This window comes from Tauraco erythrolophus, chromosome 3 (assembly GCF_009769465.1).
Source record: "Tauraco erythrolophus isolate bTauEry1 chromosome 3, bTauEry1.pri, whole genome shotgun sequence".
NCBI lineage: Eukaryota > Metazoa > Chordata > Aves > Musophagiformes > Musophagidae > Tauraco > Tauraco erythrolophus.
Window position 1 is genome coordinate 22,419,547 of NC_141467.1, and position 21,340 is coordinate 22,440,886.

Consider the following 21,340-nt stretch of genomic DNA (forward strand, 5'->3'; position numbering starts at 1 on the left):
ATTCATTAATTGAGAGGAGATATTTTGACCTGACTTAAAGGGGAAAAAAAAGCTCGATGTAAGTAATTAAGCAGTGGAAAAGATTGCCTGGAGAGGCTGTAGGATCTTCATTCTTGGATGTTTCAAGAGCCAACTGAACAAAGCCTTGAACAACCTGGTCTGAAGGCTGATTATTTGGCTGAAGCAGATCGTCCTGATCTGCCTTGATCAAGAAATTGAATTAAGAAAACCTGCTGAGGTCCTTTCCAACCTGAATAATTAATTATGTATGATCATTGTTCATTTTATAGTTGCATATGTATTAATATCCACCTTCTTACTTGCACGTTTATTAATACGCAACTTCTTTGCTAAAACCAAAATAACATTTTAAAAGATAACTGTATCATGGAGAACGGATTTGTTCATATTGTCATTCGGCACACACTTGATTGATTTCTTATATTTTAATACAGATAACTAAACAGGTAAAAAGAATGTGATTTTTGTAAGGGATTCTAGTTAGGAATAAATCTTCCTCCCCTGCACTGGAGGAGTATTATATCATCTCCTTTTCAAAAGGAAAAAAAAACAAAACAATAATCAACTCTATCATAAATGCTGCATACTTTGCATAATTATTTTTGTTCTCAATTTACATGTATTTCTGCTGAAAACTAATGTATGGAAAAATCTCCCATGATACTTAATTCTGTGTAGGAAACAGAAAAGTATAGGAAAAGCTTGGATGTTTTCATGTCAGGGACAATTTCTAGTACTGGATATTTATACTCATCTTTTCAGACAAAGTTTTGAATATTCTTTTGATTATATAGCATTTCCCTGATGAGGTTGTTTATTGGTATATTTATTCTGCATGTCAGATGTAATTCATCTTGCCTAATTTTAGCTACCTGAAAAGGTAGTCATTGAGTTTAAAATAGTTGCCTAGGCACCCGCTACAGGTAATAGACATGATTCCTCCTCTCCCCAAACATGAGTCATCTTGTCTGCCTTAGAGGCTTGTCTTGTGATAGAATTAATCACTCTGCAGATGCACCTGTTTTACCCTACTAATTAGGAGGAGACTAGGCAGCCAGCTCTTACAGGACAGCTAGTTTTATATGCTTATTTTGCAAATCTCTTCATCTGGACTCATTCTCTATTGTGTTTCCCTTCCTAAACGTCGATGAAACACCTTAGAGGAATAGCAGTGAGGTCAACTGAAAGAAAAAAAAAAAATTAATCTTAACCGGAATTAATCTTAGGGCTGCTGGTAGGTGATGCAAATTTACATTTCTGCGTAGCAGTTTGGAATGTATTCCAGCTGGACTCCGAAGTGCAGATGCATACCTGATACAATGACTCATTGGAAACATGAATTCAGTGACGTAGGTGTCTCTCTTTTTTCTAGATGTACAGAAGGGGTTGTTTGCGGGAATGGTGGGGTGCTGTCGTGGGTTTTTTTTGTTTGTTTTTTTTTTGGTGGGGATGTGTGTGGTTTTGTTTTTTTGTTTTTCTATTTTTTTAAACGTTTGTCTTCCCTGGGTATCTCACAGGAGATACTACTTTCCATCTTATGTCAATACTGGAGTCTAGTGGCAACTTCAGAGCACAGCTGTCAGCAAAAGATAGCAAAGCAACATCCTTGGGCAGCAGGATTTTTGCAATATGTGAGGAGCTAAATTCACACAGAAAGTGCTCATACTTCTATTAAGCTTGCTTCTGTCTTTTCTTTTCTAATCAATTGTAAGAAATGTAGGCTCATCCACATGCAGTATCCCTACTTCATGGTCCAGAGAGATATTTAAGAAGGGTAGGTATCATTGGGAGACTGGAATCCGTAGAAGTGATGTGTGTAAGTCTCTGAACATGTTCTGGAATTTCCTTTTCTTTTGCTTCTTTTTCTTGATTAATATGTAGACCCAACGGATTGACATTGGATGCATGCCTCTCTTCTTGGCAGTATGCGAGTGCTCTTCAGGACAGATCAGATATGAGTTTGTATCCACTTCAGATTAAATCAGATGAAATCTGAAGTATTACTTCTTTTCTTTCAGACAGTAATTGAAAGCAAGTTTGTTCTTCTGGCAGCGGAATTGAGCAAATTTCATAGAAAACTCATGTAATTCATAAGTACCTCTAAAAGCCCAACTTGAACTCCTGGGCTAAAAGTGATGGTAATAATGTCTCGTGTTCAAGGACTGCCTGTAGCTGAACAATGAAAGCAATACCAGAACAGCTCAATATATAGAATGTATCTGATGGTTTAAGGTATAGGACAGGAAACAACCATCTGTGGTGTTAAGATTTGTCTTTGGTGGGCAAGAACCTAATAAACTTAAAGTCAAGAGGATTCATTAGAATAACAGTTCTTTTGAGGTTGTATATTCAGACATCTATAGCAAATTCTAACACCATTAATAAAGGAAATGGATAATCATGAATACAGCAAATGGATAGATATTTCTAGCCTTGTACAGTGTTTGTGTCCAGTATTTTCATTTGATAAATCTTGCAGATGTTTGCAGATCATTAAAAAAAAAATTACTGCCTATTTTAAATGATTTTAATTGTTCTTTAATGATCTAACAGAGTTGTGGAGGGTTTGGGGTTTGTTGCGAGTTGTGGGTGTGTTTTTTTTGTTTTTTGTTTGGTTGGTTTGGTTTTTTTTTTGAATGTGAAGGGCAAGGGGGAAAGCACTTCATTAATAAGTGGCCATAAGAGACCATGAAGTTCTAACTGCTTCAGCTTTAAGTCACTGTAAAGTGTACAAGGGGCCTTCAGAGCTGTGAATATGCACTGCTCCTCCCTGCTGGCTTTATTGCAGGCTAATAAACTTCCAGTTGAATTGTTTTCTTGTGCAAACAAGCCTCAAGTCTCTTATCAAATAACAGTATCGAATAACTTATCAATAATGCTTTTGAATAATTTATTTTGTAGTCAGAATATAATTGCATATGTTAAATGCTGTGCTTGATTGAGCTTACTGAATTCAGTAAAGATCTGTGTATTATGTTTTTGTGATGTTTTTGCCTTTTCTTAATTTGTACAGTCCTTAGACCAGTGGATCCTCAGTTGCAGTTGAAAGCTCTAGATGCTTCTACAGTACAAATAATTTTACTGCTATGGCATGTAGAACATAAACACTTTCAGACTTCCACTTTTTTGAAAGACTTTTTTATAACGTAAACAGAAAACTATACTTTCCTGAGACACCATTCTTGGAAATGCCTGAACTTTTTAAGACTGGGGGATATGTGTGTGTGCTTAATTATGAGACAGCTGCTTGGATGGAGTATTTCAGCCCAAACAGTGAGCTTGTGAAAAGCACAAGTGGCTCAGAATAGCATCTTAAAATGAGGAGTGCTAAGCACTGCTAGCTCTGCCTGTAGCTAAAAGAGAAAGCTAGAAAGAAAATTGTGAAAACTCCGCAGCAGCTTTACACTGTGAAATAAGTGAGTTCCACCAAAGCTGGTTTTAGAAACGATTTCCAGCAAACTCAACTCCCGGGTGTCGTTGACTGCTTTCCTAGAAGTGGTGATGTCTCAGGTCTGCACTGCACACCTTTCCGAACCCTCTGCAGCCCCTCTGTTTGGGGAGGCAGCGCCTCTCGCCTTGGTCGAGGGTGGGAGGGGGTAGAGGAGGCACAGGGAGGAGTGGTACCTTCCTTCTTGGCTCCCTGCTCGTGTCCTTGGCCGCCTCCCCAGAATCACTGGATGTGTCTCTGGCACAGTATTCCTGAATGTGACGTTTACTTAACTTGAGCATCCTGTAAATACATTAATGTAGTGTGTATGTAGATGGTTAAAACCGGCTAATGTAGACAGACGAAACAGACATTGGAAAACACATATAATGTTAAACAATCGAGTGCATCTCTTTGCATATGCAGGGAAATAGATCTGCTTTGAGTGGATGTTGCTGCTGTTCCAGCGACTTGACAGTGCAAAGGAATTCAATGGCATCTTAAATCAACCTCACAATGAACATGGGGGACAGCAGTTGTTATACCACTCCAGTTTACCCAGCAAGGCAATTTTAAGGACTTATGCATTGCAGTAATTTGACATTTATTCTGTTGAAGACTCGATCAATAGTTCTTGTTTGAAAATAATAATCTGAAAAGAAGGAATGGTTAAAAGTGGATCTGCATGGAGACTGATATAGAATGCTACAGAAGTAGTCAATCCATGAGAGAGCATTTAAAAAAAATAAAAGTGTATTTTCGCAGGGCTACAATAAATGGAAGGAGTAGATGCTGAAGCATATGTACTGAATTGAATATATTGATTTATTTTCTGTTACCGCTAATAACTTTGATTTAGGAAAATAGAGTTATGCAGTGTATAATAAAATTCTAGTACAGATAAGTTGCAGGTGATTATCAGTTCTGTGCAATGAGCTGGTTTAAACCCAAGTTACTGAGGGGAGAGCTGATTTGTTTATTATGCCTAGTTGCCATTGCAACTTCATTATTGTTTCTGATATCTTATCGTACCCTTCAGTAATGGTCATGTTGTTCAGCAATCAAATTCTGTTCTGGCATATGTTCTTGGTAAGTCCTGTCAAAGTAAGCAGGCCCCTAAAAGAAGACAGTGATATTATAGTATTGTAAAAGCAGGCCCTAATTTAGACTCTTTGAGAAAATTATTGCAGATTCACTTGTCTGGAATACTTGCAGGTGCAATAAAAAAGTGATCATCAGTAGATTGAAGGCCAGTGTAATGTTGCTATGTTAGTTCAGCTATTTATCCTTATCATTGAAAAGGGTCTAGTATCCCCTTTCTAGGAAAATTTGTGGCTTTTCAGGCAACATATCCCCTGTCTTTGAAGTAAGAAATTTGACTGAGTTTCAGATAGTGCTGTGGGACCATTTCTGTAGGTGCGTTACTATGGCACTTCACTGTTTTAAGAATCACTTGATGAGTCTGTTGATGCCAGGTGAAGTTGCTCTTTGGTCTTATGTATGCTTTGTAGTCTTTCTAAGTATTAGCACATTCATTAGATTTTATTTTGTCGATTCCAGATCAGTTAGTTTCCTGAAACAAAGTTTCAAAGTCCCTGATCTGGAAGGATCATGGGATGAGAAGTTCCAAGCTGGTGGTGAAGGTGGGCAGGTTTAGGTTTGTCTGTGTTTTTGTGTTTCTCTCCTGGCAATTTCTGCTGTCGTTTAACAGATTATCCAACTTGATGTACTGAAAACAGGACAAAGAAGAAGGACTTAATATATAGCCAGTATATTGTAAGTCTTGCAAGTGATGTGTTTCTATCTGCTATATTTTAAAAACATAATACATGTATATAAAGATAACACTGTAAATTGATACCCCTTTGGTGTGACAGAGTGAAGACTGAAATTATTAGGCTCATTGCAGTCTTATACAACTCAAACATACGTTTTTTTATTATGTTTCGTTAATTAGCTGTCTCCTGGATAATAACATTTTGGCTAGAAAGAAACTAAAATAGAAGATACGTACTATATAGGGACACTGGGTTTGGTTGAACAATTATGTGAGGGGATTAGTAATTTCCAAACCTTTAGGCAGACTAACTGAAAAGAAAAGGCAAACGACTATTCTTTCTAAATCGTAAGACACAACGTACAAGTAGGCATATAATCTCTTATTTTATATACTTTATGGTAAATTGCTCGGTTTTTACGTTCTCGTAATGACTGTCCTTGTCAGTTTAAGTGTATTCTGGTTAAATCCAAACTTTCAAACTTGATTCATGTATGTAAAGTATACTTTGTAACAAAATTATGCATTAATTTCTGCTTTCTGGCAGGCAGGGATCCAGATACAGTTTTCTACGCTGCTGGCCTTTTTTAAGACTGTGTTTCTAATGCACTTTATTAAGTGATGTGTCAACAGAAATTTCCTCCAGCATTTATTTCTATGAAAATCCAGATTCCATGCTTGGAGCACATGAAATATTCCTCTGTATGCAGTTTAGAAAAATAGCTAGGATTGTACTGATGGAATTTCTGTTTTATTTTCTCTATTAAATTGTACGTACTGTCATATAGATCCAAAAAGTTTGACTCTTGGGAGACCTGGACTCAGGTCTGATCTGCTTTAGATTTCCATTTTATCTTAGGTGAGACACTTGGCCTCTTTGTGCCTCTGCACTCTGCAAAAAGAGAATATTAGCGTTTTCTTTTCTCAAGAGTGCTGGAATGGTTGATACAGCAACATTCCTTATACCCTCACTTTAAGATAATGAGGGTATATTACTTAGATTACATAAGATTACTTAGAGAAAATTTTCTGGCATCTCAGATGCACACAGTATCAGGAATGCCATTGAATTATGTGTTAAAACTAGGCAGATCCTTTTGAATGTGCAGTCTCATATGCATAGCTTATTTTTTTTGTTTGTTTTGGTAACAGAAGTAGTTTATTTTTCATGTTTACTTAGCTGAGAAGTTTATATTTTATCCTTTGTGTTTCTGTAAACTTGTAATTTCAGCTATACATTTGCCTCCTCTTGTCAATATTTTAGGAGTTAGAGCTTTATGAGGAGTCGTGCACACAAAGAAAACTATGACATGGGTATTAAGTCCATGTATATCCTAAAGCATAACTGTGTGGATAACATGTTACTTTGTCTTCTCTCAGACTTTGTAACATTATACTTACCATTACTTTCATAGGAACATTTCATGTGTCTTCTTCCACACAAAAACTATTCTGTTATTTGGGACAGGTGGTTGACTATGTTTCATCTACTTTTGCCACCGTAAAGAGCTGGTTAACATTTACTGGCTTATGCTAACAGCTTTCCTGTGTAGATATTAACTCATGCTAACTGCTACAGAGAGTGTAGAAGAACTAAGAGGTTTTTTTGGTCTTCCTTGGCCATGAAGTATGTTCGGGGAGCTTACTGCAGCCATTCTTTGTGCGGATGCCTTAAGGTATCAAAATATTGTAAAGAGTTTATGAAGCCAAAAATAAACGCAAAATGATGATAAATATTCATGTGTAAAATGATGCACTTACGGAGAAGAAAAGAGAAGGAGGAGAGTACAACATCTCAACTTCACCTATAAAATGATGGATTCTGAGCTCATTTTATACCACACAGGAATCTAATGTGAGATTTGGTGTTTTTTGTGGGGCTTGGGCTGTATTCATAAGCTGATATTGAAAGGCATGAGGAGACCAGCAGCCACAGTTCCCATTAGGAGTACTGCTCAGGACTCTGCCCGTCCACCAGACAGCTCTGCCAGTATTGCAACAGCAGGATACTCTATGTGGAGAGAGAAAAGCAAGGCAGTCACCCTGTCTGCAGACACACCTTGGCTCTTCAGGAAGATACTAAGGAAATGTTTGATTGTCAGTGTTCATCTCGGGCTGGGGGAGGTGGATCTAGCCATTTAAAAGAGAAGACACCTTTACCCCAGCAGGTTCCTACTTCAGCACGAAGTGAATAATTGAGGAGACTTCGTGCTCTTCTACCAGCTCTCTGTTTAAGGGGTACAGCCGTGAAAGGAGTCCAAGAGTGACTGTTGCGTTGGTTCCGCAGCACAGCCCTGACTAGACATTGTTTCTGTCGCTGAAGATTAGTCTGGAGGTACCTTGCACATGGTGTTGTATGGGGCTTGGAAGTATGCTTTCTGCTGTCTGGCTCTAATAAAAGTGAGACGTGAGGCAAAGAGGATCTGTGCAATTCAGTATGATATATATATAAGTAAGCTCCTTAACTGTAGGAATTAGTGAGGAAGTAGATTAGTCCTAAGATTACACCAATACCAGAACTGTCTATCCTACTTCAGGTTCAGAGCCGTGGGAAACATTAAGAGTAGTCAGCATGAATCAGCCTGCAATTTAAATTTAAAGTAGTAGTAATAAACAGTCTGTTTTGGCACAGAACCTTAGTGGATTACTTGCCTCAGACTCAAAGGGCTGTGCTGTTGCCTTGCTGTTTCTGTTCGTTGTAATAAACATGTCCTTAGGTGTTGCTGCCACTGACCCCGTCTTTGCACTGCGAAATTTTTTTCTCTTATTACTGTTAGCAGTGGTGGTGAGTAATTACTTAGTCATAGTGTGTAGTCAGTTCATAGAATCATAGAATCGTTAGGGCTGGAAGGGACCTTCAAAGGTCATCTAGTCCAACCCCCCTGCAAGGGACAGGGGTATCTCCAACTAGATCAGGTTGCTCAGGGCTTCATCCAACCTGGCCTTGAATGTCTCCAGGGATGGAGCATCCACCACCTCTCTGGGCAACCTGTTCCAGTGTTCTACAACTCTCATGGTAAAATATTTTTTCCTAATATCCAACCTGAATCTACCTCCCTCTGTTTTAAAACCATTACCCCTTGTCCTATCACAACTGGCCCTCCTGAACAGCCTCTCCCATCTTTCTTGTAGGCCCCCTTGAGGTACTGGAAGACCGCTATAAGGTCACCCCGGAGCCTTCTCTTCTCCAGGCTGAACAGCCCCAACTCTTTCAGCCTGTCCTCATAGGAAAGGTGCTCCAGCCCTCTTATCATTTTCGTGGCCCTCCTCTGGACCCTCTCCAACTGGTCCATGTCCTTCTTATGTTGGGGACTCCAGAACTGGACGCAATACTCCAAGTGAGGTCTCACGAGGGCAGAGTAGAGGGGGAGAATCACCTCCCTCGACCTGCTGGCCACGCTTCTCTTAATGCAGCAACCAGTTGACCCAGGCCAGCAGCTAAGCCCCCACCCACTTGCTTGTTAACCCCACACAGCAGGATTGATGAGAGAATGGGAGAGGAAAAGTGAGGAAAAAAACCCTGGCGGGTCAAGATAAAGACAGTTTAATAAGAGAACAAAAAAGGAAAAAAACAAAAAGTAACAAGTGATGCAAAAGCAGTCACTCACCACCGGCAGTCTGACCCCCCAGCCAGTCCCCAAGCAACAGCTACTTATGGAGAAAGTGCTCCCCAGTTTTATTGCCGAGCATGACATCATATGGTGTGGGATATCCCTTTGGTCAGTTGGGGTCAGCTGTCTGGCTGTGCCCCGTCCCGACCTCGCTGGGTGGCAGAGTGAGAAACAGAGACGGCCTCGATGCTGCGCAAGCACCGTTCAGCAGTAGCTGAAACGCTGTTTTGATCACAAACTAAACCACCGCACCACCATAGGAGCTTCTATGAAGAAAATTAACTCCATCCCAACAAGACCTGGAACGTGACATCACTTACATTTTCAAGTCACTCCCAGCCAATAAATGGCCAGCGAATGAAAAAAAAATAATACAAAGGAGCACCCTATATTATGTTACTGTGACCTACTCTTACAGTATCTAGGTAATACAAGTTTTTAAGAATTCACTGTAGGAGTGTTTCTGGCTTTTATTTGTAGATGTGCTTTTTGCTCTGTACTCTTGAGGATATTGGCATTGTCACTGAAACAAGAACTCTCGTTCCCTCGGTAACATCAGCAAACAATATTCTCTTATTGGATTCCATGAATGGAACAATTTTACTTGATTTATGAATAGACTTTTCAGCAAAACTGAAATCAATTATTGTAAATCTTCATGCTGAGATCTCTGAAATATTGGCAGGAGTATGAATTTTTATGTTGGTTTCTCTTTGTGATCGTGTTGCTGACTCCAGCTGTGAAATGTTTTTGTAAGAATTTTAGGAAGTTTCGCAGTTCTCAGAGGGTGTGTGCTAGCTGGTTAGGGTAAATTCTTACGGATTAAGTAGGTGGTTTCGCTACCAATGAAGTAGGAACATGTTTCAAACCAGCATGCATTTTATCTGTCTGGATCAATCAGTTGCTGTAATATATTAACAGAGGGGACTGGGGGCAGTTAACTGACACAGCACTGTTGTCTTGGTTTCGGTCCGATCTTTTAATCTTCGTGCACCCAGCATTGGTGCTGATTCAAGTCTGAGAGAGGAAAAAAAAGGGATGTACAATTGGGTCATCTTTCTCTTAGCTTTTTTTCAAAGCCATTTGGGCCAAATGCTGTAGCTTTTCTCTCGTAAGCACTTCTGAGTTATCCTGCTAAAATCGTTGGGAATGTTTTCAGAATTTTTTTATTTGATTTTAAGGAGGAAGGCTGCACAATAATTCAGAGTACTTGAAATTTAAAAATTCTGGAAAAAAAGCAAAACTACCTTATTTTATGACATGTTACTTGAGCAAAGCTGTACTTAGCAGAATCATGTTGAACTAAAAGCCCTTGGAAGTTTGGAAGCCTTACAGATGGCTTAAGCTCTAGGCAAGACTTCAGGTTTCCTACGACTTCCAGGATTCTGACACTGTGTAATGCAGATAATGATAGGAAAATATTTGATGCAGCCTGCAGAGACCTCATATTGGCTGCTGTGTGCGTAAGACCCTTCATTTTGCTTCCCCTTTGGAGAATTGGAAAATAGAGATGTTATAATCAGACTCAGAGCAGCAGTAGAGACTCCCTGAGGAAGAAACTTTTTTTCCTGTTGAGCTGTAGACTTTGGATTGTTTCAGGAAATGCCTTTTTGAGTCAGGCATCTGTGAAAGAGAAGGGAATAGGAACTTTTCGCATACACTGGCTGTATATATGCCAACAATGGTTGCTTCCATTTTAGATATAACATATTTATCTGTAGGACTTCAGGGTAGGATAAGTCAAGGAAAGTGTTGGAGGAAGTTTTCCAATATAGCTTCTCTTCAGTGAAATTTTAGAATATGGTTGTGTTTATCCTTTACTGTGACAGTTGGGATCTTTTATGTCGTCTGTCACAATTCTGCAAAGAACAGGAGAAAAAAAAAAAGGGAAATTTACGATTTACTGAACCAGAACCCCTACTTTGCCTAAAGTTTAAACCAGAGGATACTTTTTTATCCACTTAGAGGCCCTAAATACATTAATAGTATGGTTGAAATAACTGAGAATGCAACAGTTCGAGTCACAAAAGACAACAAGAGGGAGCTCACCTATCTTAGTGAACAGGGAACTGGTTGAGTCTACAGACAAAGAACAATGCCAGAAACAAAACAGAGCCCTTGCTCTTCAGAAAGCCCCCGTGATGGCTTAGCTAGAATAAGAAGAGTACTGACTTGATCCTTCATATCTCTGATCCTTAATTGAGCTTAAGCCTTTGCAAAGGTCTTTAAGATAACATATCTCCTTTAATTAATCTCTTTTCCCATCTAGTAATTTCAACATAGGAGATACATGCTTTAGAATGTTGCTATAACTACTTAGACAATCAGAAGAAATTTTCCTCTTTGAAGTATTTGGCAGGGTCTGGCAGATATTCTTATCTTCCCTTTGACTCAAGAGATCAACCTATCAACCTATTTTTAAGAATGCTTACCCAGCCACAATTGTATCAAACTGTCAGCAAAGATAGGACAGTAAAGGAAATCTACGATTTCAAGGGTTATGTGGGCAGGAGAAGGGAAGGCCCATCTTCCTACCCTGTTTCACTGTTGCATGGCTGAAGGATTCAGCTTCATTGCAGAAATGTTTAATGCAACATTAGTAGATATGTATCCTGCTGCCTAGAGCCAATGCTGTCTCAGCCTTCAGTCATCTCCAAAGTTTGACATGACTGAAAGAATACAATAGGTTGTCTTTCTGCCAAAGCTGATTCCTTGCATGTCTAAATTCTCAAGCAGTGCCAGTTTCTACCTTCCAGTTGGATTTTATTCCAAAAACCTACTGTAAACATCTTGGTTAGTCTAGTTAGTCATACCTATGTGATAATGTTTGAATTGACTTTACAATATGTAATAATGAGAATTATTATTTTGGGTATTTTTTTCTTCCATATCTGCACCAAATATGACTTGTGATATAGGTAATAATTTGCAAGAACTGCCAGGGCTATTGTATTCCGTGTTGTTCTGGCTCCTAACTTACAGGCACTGGATTCTTAGCTTATCAGAATGATGCAGTGAAGGCCATGAAAGCTGATGGTTTTCATGTTCATACATACAGTGCCAAACCTATTTCTTTTTTTTGCTTACCATGGTTGTTAGAAGCTAGTGTATCGAAGCTGTTCATAACTGTAGGCCTTCAAATAACAACTGTTGTTCATATACATAGAGAGAAGTAGAGGTCCCCTTTGGCAATCATGCAATTATTATATTGAAGAACATGGAAGTATTTTAGGTATTTATTTCTTAATTAAAAACAACTAGAAACAGGATCAGCATTAGTCCTTACTTCTGAAATCTTGATGAGCTACTGAAGTTATAAACTGTAAATTTCAGTGTAGCCATAAACAGGCAGGTTTAGATTTAAAAAAAATGTATTCAAGTATTTTAATTTTACAGTAAGTCCCCATAAGTTTGAAACAATAGCAAAAAAAGTAAGAGTAATTTTAATAGGAACAATAGAAATGCATATTATTAAATGGTAGTCATGTTGTAATCTCTGTACAGTGTATCTAAGGTAGAGGAAGAGAAGCAAAAAATATTTCTAGATGCATAATTGCATATTGGATTATTTTAAGTGATTGGTTCTTATCCAGGCTACTTCAGTGTAATTCATGGTTCTCCAGATTAGCTCAGTAGCAAACCAAATTTGATTGCTGTGCAGTAAGACAGCATGACTTTTATACGGAATGTTCTCACTGATGAATGGTTCATTGTATGTGGAAAACCCGCTGGGAAGCACATATTCCTTACTACAATATCTTTTTTAATCAAAGAAACATATTTGGGTTTTCTGATTCCACTGATTTTGATGCAGTTGCCAGTGTAGTGGATAACTTGACTCTTACCATAGATTTCCATACTCTGTGAAGCTGGGTTTTTTGTTTGGTTGTTTTTTCTTGTTTGACCTATCTACACTTTCCACCCACTAAGGGGTGATGTAACATTAGACACTGTAAACAGCAATAACAAAGTGACTTTTAAAGGAATGTCAATCTAATATTTAAAAATGCAAGTTTGCTTCTTTAAGCAATACTCTATTTCTTAAAGCATAGGTTATAAAAGCACCTATTAAAATGAAGCAGTTTAAGTTGGAAAAGGAACAAAGTGCTCAGTTTACAATTGATGCTGATGCTTTTTCAGTGCTAAGTTTTTTTTTCAGTGTTCTACATGGATGCAGTGAACAAAGCATAGTATTTCTGATGTGGAGGAGAAGGAGAAGGTGAGCCTTGAAAGCTAGATGCAGCCACCCCATCTGAGAAACAGTAGCAACATGTCATTGGTGAACTGTGCCACCAGAATGCTTTTCCCAGTGACCTCTTCATGGCTACACCTCATTAGTTCCCTACTTAGTAAATCCCTGCCCAGTGTGATTAAAATCTATATAAAAGTCTGTGTGAAAATTAAACTTTCAGTTGAAACAACAGCATCTGACAAGACCATTTTCACGTGCATTTATAAATCATGTGTTTTATTTTACCTAAGGAGTTCATGTATAGCATAGAATGCACCTCTGTGTGTTGTGTAACTACCTCTGTGCCTGAGTTCAGCCTGAAAAGACTTTTGCAGTTTGACTTTGGAACTCAGTAAGTTGTTTGTATTACCTCAGAGAAGACACGAAATCCTGCTACAAGGAAGGATGTCCACCCTCCAGCATCCACTGCTATCCCAAGGGTGACCCAAGTAATGTGGTCTTGCAATCTTTTGTTTCACAGTTCTGAATGTTGTGTTACTACTGTCACTAGACATTCATGGGATCTAGTCATAAAAATTTTGTATCCATTTTTGTTACAGAGTGCTAAAAGGTCCCTGGTGCATCTGTAAGAAAGGAATTAGGTGTATAGACCATTTCATCATTCATTTATGTTTGAATAGAGTTTCATGGGACCAAGAAAGGGCTACCAGCCCAAGCACTGTGTCTCAGAAGAGTCCCAAGAACTCACTGGTAAAAGCAAAGCTGTAGATGTTCAAAAGAAATAGAAGATAAATTTAAAAAAATCATTTTGAAATGCGTATTGAGTGCTTAGTTTGAGTAAGCGTTTAAAAGTTAGTGAAACCTCTTGTTTCTTTAGCGTGTGTAGAAAGTAGCTTTAAGAAAGAGGTCCTCTCCCTCTTCCCTTTTCCCCCTTAATTTTTCTGAGCTGGTACCGTAAATGTAATTTAACAGTGAAAATCAGCAAGTCATTTGAAAAGGGCGATTGCTTTGAACACGTGGTGTTTCTATTTCAGCTCTCTGAAAAGACCATCTTGAAATAATCTATCCTTGTTACTGTTTTTTTGCTGTGTTGTTTTTTAACTCCTTAGCTAGAAAAATGAAAACAATAATAATAATGTAGTCTCGTTTTTACTGATGGTCACTCTGTCTGAGACTTATAACCTTATCAGTGTTAAGGTTCCACACATCACACAACTAACTGTTTAGAAACAGCTTTTTCATTGGAATTCTGTGAATTTTGCATAGTGATAGTTTTGAGTCTTTTGTAAGTGTTAATGCAGTGTGCCTTTTGTGCTGGAATGGAAATGTGTGCCTTTCCATCAAGAAGGTGCCTTAACAAGAGGAGGTACAAATATCTGTATTTGAAGTGCAAGAGACATAGTTTAAGTTCAGTGAGAAGTGGGATTCAACTGTCTCAGCAGTAGCTTATTTTTTACTTATTTTCTGACTCAAGAACCAATCCACGGACCCTCTCTGTCCTGTTTTTCTTAGGAGTAATGCTTCTAGTAGGACTCAGGTCAGATTTTAAGTTTTTGATAAATAGTTACCTGACAAAAGTAATCTTTAACTTGCTTTTCCAAAGAAATTAGGTTTCTGTAGTGGCTTTCTTAATGATGTTAAATAGTTTTTAGTTCTCTTGATGGGTTTTATTCAATGTTTACCAAGTGATAAAGACCAAAAAATTTAAAAACAAAACCAACAACAAAAAGCGAAGCAAGAGAAACATTTTTTATTGAAATCAATTGCTGTACTGAATGAGATGGATGCCTGACATCTGGTTATGGATTATAGAACTATAGCAGGTAGATAGTGAAGAATAGAGAAGTGGTGCTGAAATGATTTTGATGGAGAGTTAAAGTAACCATATACCCACGTAAAATATTGAGTTTCTTTTGATTCAGTTACTCACTGAGTGGTATTTGCTCATCAGTATTCCAGAAAATGAACTGGAGTTCATTTACATACTTTGGCTCTATTTTTATGATGTTTATCATACTGCTTTTCAATAGCTATATACATTGTTGTTGTTTTTTTCCTTATGTTTCTTATGTTGTCCAATTAACTTTTTTTAAGTATTTCCACCACTGTACTTAATAGTCGTTTAACAGTGATCGTAACCTGCTGATGTTCTATATGGCTTTCACTGGCTCACTCATAAGATGGTGACCATGGTAGCTGTCAGCTGTAGATTATGGTTGTACCATAGATTGCATCTGTTTATCCAGGAATCTGTGTTGTCACAAGATATAAAAAAAAAAAAACAAAACAAAGCAAAAACCCAAACCATTTCTGCTGTCTGCCTTTCCTGTTAAAGTGAAAACCAGTGGTGGGGCCGCTGGAGCCAGCTGTGCCTCATACTGGGCAGCCCCTGGCTGCCCCTGCTGCCTGTCAGCACCTGGGCACCTGCACCTGGTACATGGGGAGAGGATGGTTTTGTTTGGATTTATAGGGTTGTTTGTTTTTTTTTTTTTCGTTAAAGTGAGGTAAAGTTTTTTGATGCTCTTAGAAAAGGCAACCAAAAAAAAAAAAAAAAAAAGGATCAAACTCCAGATACAGTTTTTCCAGCACTGTAGTGTACGGGAATCCATGAATTATTTATGTCTGACTTCCCAGTATGTTCCCAAAAGGCTGGTAGTATTTTTCCTGTTCATCTGTCTATGATTGTCTAAGATTTTAATTTGATTCTCTCAGGAGCATGTATATGCTCTGACTTACAGAATCTCATTTGTATTTTTGTGACACTGATAGGAAATACTGGTGCTATTGTGGAAATTAAATGCAGCAGATTTACTTCGTGTTGTAGTTACTCAGCTATGGTGTGTACTCTGTTAAGCTGCTTAATTTTTATTTTTCTTCTCATACATGCTCTAATTTTCCTGTTGTTTATGGTGCTAAGCTCCCAGGAGTGTGGGTTAAAAGGCTATCAGCCAGCTCATTTTAAGTGGGGAAAAATGGAAAGAATTGGGGTAGCTTTTCTAGAGAAGAGAAGGCAGAGCGGAAGGACAGGTACAGTGGTCATCGTCATGTGGGATAATGCTTTTTTTGAAGAGGATTGATGGAGTAAGTAGGTTTTTTGTGTCCATGCTGGAATCACTAAGCTTAAATTTATATATTAAACACTAAAGCAAGTTTTCTACTGGTAAGGGCGGTGGAGCCCCAAACAGAGGGAGGTGGCCATGGGAGGCTGCAGTGGGGGAGGCTGTGATGAACTGGTTATGTGTTTTAAGTATCCAGAATGGCTTAGGAAGAAATCTGCCTTATCTAGAGATTCAGTAGTGGTCTAAGGGCTTAGAAGCCCATTTCAGCCTTATTTTATGTAATTCTACAGTACTGGCAATTTTAAGTCCCATTAAAACTTGAGAATGTCCAATTCTTGTACTGCAGACCAAACTAAATTAAAAGGAATACCTACCCTGAGCAAATGGGCTGGTGGAAATGCGAGCCTTTGCTATGGTGGTGGTTACTGTTGAAACACTATTACTGAGTCATGTATGATTTATTATTTTTTTTTTAATGCAACCACCCTTGGTACAGTGGTTACTGTTGCTTTGAAAACTCATTTTGCGTTTCCTTTCTGTATCCTATTTCTCATATGAATTTGGAGATTGAAAAATATTGAAATATAGAATGTTAACACCTCTGTGGATAACATGGTGCTGTAGATTCAATGGTACTAGCTTATTAAGTGCAATTGGCTGCAATCTTTCCCCCTCGAACCACTGTAATAATAAACTGTGTAAGACAGATGTTAGAAATTATACTCTCTGTCCAGAAGAAATATTTTAATAGGTGCACAAAACATTACATTTAATGTCAGGGACATTTCTTCTGATTTCTGTGTTTCTAGGTGAAGAGGACATGCATACACTGTGCCTTCTATTTATTTATTTATTTATTTTCCCCATAAAAATCTATATTTAAAAAAACCTCAAAATGCTAGAAACCTGCAGTGGCTGTAGAATATTAGCTACTGCTCTGTCCAGATTTTGAGCCTAATTGATGCAAGTACGGTTTATTGCAGCAGTTGGTTGCGTAATCGGATATTTTTTTTCCCCATGTAAACTGATGCTTGCAAAACTGTAGATTACTAAAGCAGCTTTTGAAATGTTCTTTGGTGGAAACAAAGTGTTTACAAAAACTTACAGCTTAAAAATTAAAATTTACAGTAGTCCAATACAGTCCCAAAACAAGTTCAGAATAGCAGCAGGCAGTTGCTGTGCCTGTATCGCGCAGGTGGTGTTGTTCTGAACACACAGGAGCTGAAGGTGTCTTATCAGTAGTGTGTTTTTGGTCACTGAGCGGCTTCCTCATTGACTTTGTGGCCTTGCTGTCCCTCTCAAATACACTTTAAATATTTTGGAGTGTGTGTTTGTTTGTGCTAGGGCAAACATTTTGTGTAGCAGATAGTTTTGTTTCCATCAACCCCTTTGCCCCCGTCTTCCTGAAAACCTAACAGCAATGGAAACCCGTCATGTCTCCGTGGGCCTTGTTTGGGTTTGCTCTTAAGGAGTGTCACAGCCCAAACCCAGTCTTTGAGTCAGTGAATTTCACTTCATTAGATATACTGCCAATTACCGTAAGCTTTAAATTACTGATGTTGGTACTGAGAAATGAAGAAGGCATCCCATTGAATGAACGTGCAGAGAAGACACCTCTCCCTGTCCTGGTGTCACATCTCCTCACTGCATGTTGGACTTGGTCCCTTCGGTGAGGTCCTCTGACACGGGTCAGCCCTGCAGCACCCCCAAAATGCACACTATCGAACCCCTGACATTTGTGCCTGGTACAGAGAGGTGCAGTATGGAGACGAGGGTCTCCTTGACTGTAGCTGGATACCTTCCAGGTGGTGTTTGTGCCTTCCCAGTCAGGCCCAGTTACCACGTGCTGCAGTAGGGAACTAGGGATGGGGGGAGCAGGTCAGTCCTCTTAATTTTTCAGGTGAAGAGAAAAATTTGACTGGACCTCAAATGACAGTTACTTTTGGAGACGGGCGCAGGACCAAGGAGTTCTTGATTCCTGGTCTTGTTCAGTTTGCTGGGTTTCCTTCTCGGGCTAGTGTTTATGGAAAGGCCAGTTCAGCAGAGTCTCCCTGCGGGGATCCGGCAGGCCTGGAGCAGCATGAGGACGAGCTAAGCAGGCAAAACAGCTTTTGCCAGGAAGCTGCTTCGCTTCTGCAGAGAAAGCAGTGCTGCAGCACGGGATCTGCTCTCAGCCAATGTGTTTGAAACTATTTAGCAGAGCAGACACCTCACTGACAGCTCTGGTGTCTCTTCCCACCCCAGCGCAGTCCTGGGGAGGCAGTTCTTGTGCTGTTGTGGTTCCACGTGTCTCCCTGGTGAGCTGCCCTGCTCGGGAAGCATGGCTCCCAGCGCCCGGAGTGGGCGTCTGTGAGGGCGGTGGGGCTGCTTCGCGTGTCCTCAGCTCACCTTCCTGAGTCCCGTGGTCGCTTTCGCTTCTGTGCACAATTTTTGGCTGAACTTTACCAGCTGTGGGGTTGACGGCAAGGAGCGTTGCGCTCCAGAGTTTTCTGCGAATGCAGCTTTACAAAATGAACTGTTAAGCTGTTTGTATTTTTTCAGGTAAATTGCAATACCAAAAAGAAAATGACTTTGCTTTCTGTTATGGTAATGCAGTTAATAATTAAGTAGAAAAATAAAATAATCAGGTGGTTTGAAAGTTTGATAATAAAATAAGGGTGTCTATGTATGTGTGTACATGTCTTTTCTGTGGTACTTTACAAGACAGTAGCAACTTTAAATGTATGCCACCAACTAGGTAACTGGTTATAATAGAAGCCAGTTCCTTTGTTTTATGAAATGAGACAATATAATTCAAAAGTCTCTTTAGATTGATGCATTGGAATCATATAGAAGTTTTGTACAGTGTACTTGGACTTGTGATACGAGAGGAGACAGGTGTATCATCTGAGTTTTTAAAGGTTAACTTCAAATAGTGTATATATCTGCAGCAAGGACATTACCAGAGCCCAAGATGTTGTTATTTACTACTTTTAGTGACCTGCTTATAAAAAGTGAGCTGTAGGAAAATATCTAGCTTCTTTAATTAAAATGATATAAAATCTCATGTTTCAGTATGTAAACTAATCTAGCCTGAGAATCAGGGAGACTTCTCTTATGAGAACTAACTGACTTATGAATGATCTGTATTTTCATGTTTTTGTCTTCTGTATGTATGCCAGTGTCCTGAGCTTCAGGGAGCTTTTAGAAAAGGCTACCCAGCTGGGCTGAATGAGTGTTTTCGGGCAGCACTGTGGCTCCAGAGCCAAAGCTTTACAGAAGAACGTCATCTCCCCTTCCTTCAGAGCCCTAATTTCCATGGCAAACTAGTGTGGGGATGCTTGCTCTGTGTATTGAATTTTGTATTTGCTTTTATTGACTACCCTTTTGCACTCTTTTCAAACTTCTTATTTCTTCCAGAAAAAGTTCTATTTTGTAAAAACATGGGCTTTGAAAAGCAGAATGGAGCCAAGGCAGGAGTTTTGCTATTGATGTGAATGATGAGTGCTGTGCATGTGACCCCTCTGATGGCATCCCTCTGAATATCTGCTCTTTAGGAGAACCATCCAGCTGGCAGCCTGTGGGGCAGCTCTCCTCCACAGAATAATTCTGGCCAGCTCCCACGTGAACGTGATCCTGTGCATAACCATACAAGCTGCCTCTGTGCTCCTTTACTTCTGGAATGTGGCACAACTTGCCTGCAGAGATGTGCCTGCTGTGACATTTAAACAGAGATGCTACGCTATAGCTTAGCCTTCAGAAAGATAAATCTTTCCACAGTCATCACCACAATTTTCCTCTTTGAAAAATAGTACTAGAAATTCCTTCAACTGCTAAGAATCTTTGCTTTTTTAACAGGTCTTAAAAATGGCATAAGAAGTAGCGTGCTGTTTTTCTCAAAAATACTCTGATGAAATGTCAAAATCACCTTCTAGACTAGAAGAAAGGTGAAGTTAGTTACCTAGGCTTAAAATAGAATACATATTAAATAATCATGCGCATTAGAAAGTCAACACTAGATGTTTTATATTTCTCTTATGTTTCATTTCCTGGCCTTCTGTTTGCAAAGCATTTCATGATTCATTACTTTCATGATACTGTAATTTCATGTGGGATGCTGCCACTGGAATGCTATACAAAAATCACAGCTGTAAATTATTTGAATCCTCTCCAAATGTATTGTTGTAAATATTTTGGAGTAAGACTGGGAGATGATTTAATATTTTGTTTTATAATTAATTTAGAACTAGTTTTAGTTTTAAATGTGATCTATTAATTCTGTATTACAGAACAGAAGTATGGTCTACAATTTTTTCCTTAAATTAGTATTATTATTCTTATATGCATATGGTTTCTGATATGTATCAGGTTTCTAGTAACAAAATCATGGTTTTGTTTTCCCATAAACTGCAGAAACTATGCCTGTTCCAGACCAGCCCTCGTCTTCTGACAAGACAAGTTCCCTTAGTCCTGTGTTGAACACATCCAATGGTGATGGCTCTGAAACGGAGACAACCTCTGCCATTCTAGCTTCAGTTAAAGAACAGGTATGCCAGTGCTGCATCCGTGGGCTAGCAAACAATAATATGATTTAGTGTTCTTTTTGAAAGGTTTCATAGTTGATATCTGAATAATTTAGTTCACAAATGCATATTACAAAGAATGTTACATATTTTCTCATGTCTTAGTATACTTCCATGTACTGTCCTACAATTAATTTAAAACCATTTAGTTTAACTGTTCATTTTTTCCTCCACTTTCGGTCTTTACTGTGAACGGTGTTTTTCCGAGCTCTCTCCTTTTCTTGTTGGCAATCTGCATGTGGAGTTACAGCATATAGGCATGTCATAAGAACTATAGACAAATGAGTAGTTGTGGAGAAGATGTGTTAACCTAGACTTTTTAGTTAAAAGGATTTATAAGAATCCTGAGATTTTAATATTTAACATATATATGTGTATTTTTTTTTTTTTAAACTTGATGTGAGATTATTTTAGGGTAAAATTGGATAGAGACAAAGACTTTCAGCCTTGGATGATTAAAACAAAAAATATTAGAAATTTTTGAAAGAAAGGTCTTTAGTGTGATTCTCTGCTCAATTCTAATAAGACGGATTTGGCATTTTAATGTAAATTTTTGTGGACTGAGTGTCTGAGATTTTGCTTAGTGCCTGTTTGTACATCAGAAGATGGTTACATGTACATCAGTTCATGAAACACCTGGTTTCCTTCACTACCTCATTTGGCTCAACAGCAGCCACAGATATCCTAAAGA

General features: G+C 38.7%; 1 protein-coding gene across 1 annotated transcript in view; it reads left to right on the forward strand.

Moving 5' to 3' along the window:
- The first annotated feature begins 20,484 nt into the window (after positions 1-20,484).
- CTNND2 (catenin delta 2) overlaps positions 20,485-21,340 on the forward strand; it is a 566,505-nt gene continuing 565,649 nt past the window's right edge. The window contains exon 1 of the mRNA XM_086609047.1: positions 20,485-20,613. Coding sequence (XP_086465173.1) covers positions 20,485-20,613 — 129 coding nt within the window. The remainder of the gene's footprint in view (positions 20,614-21,340) is intronic.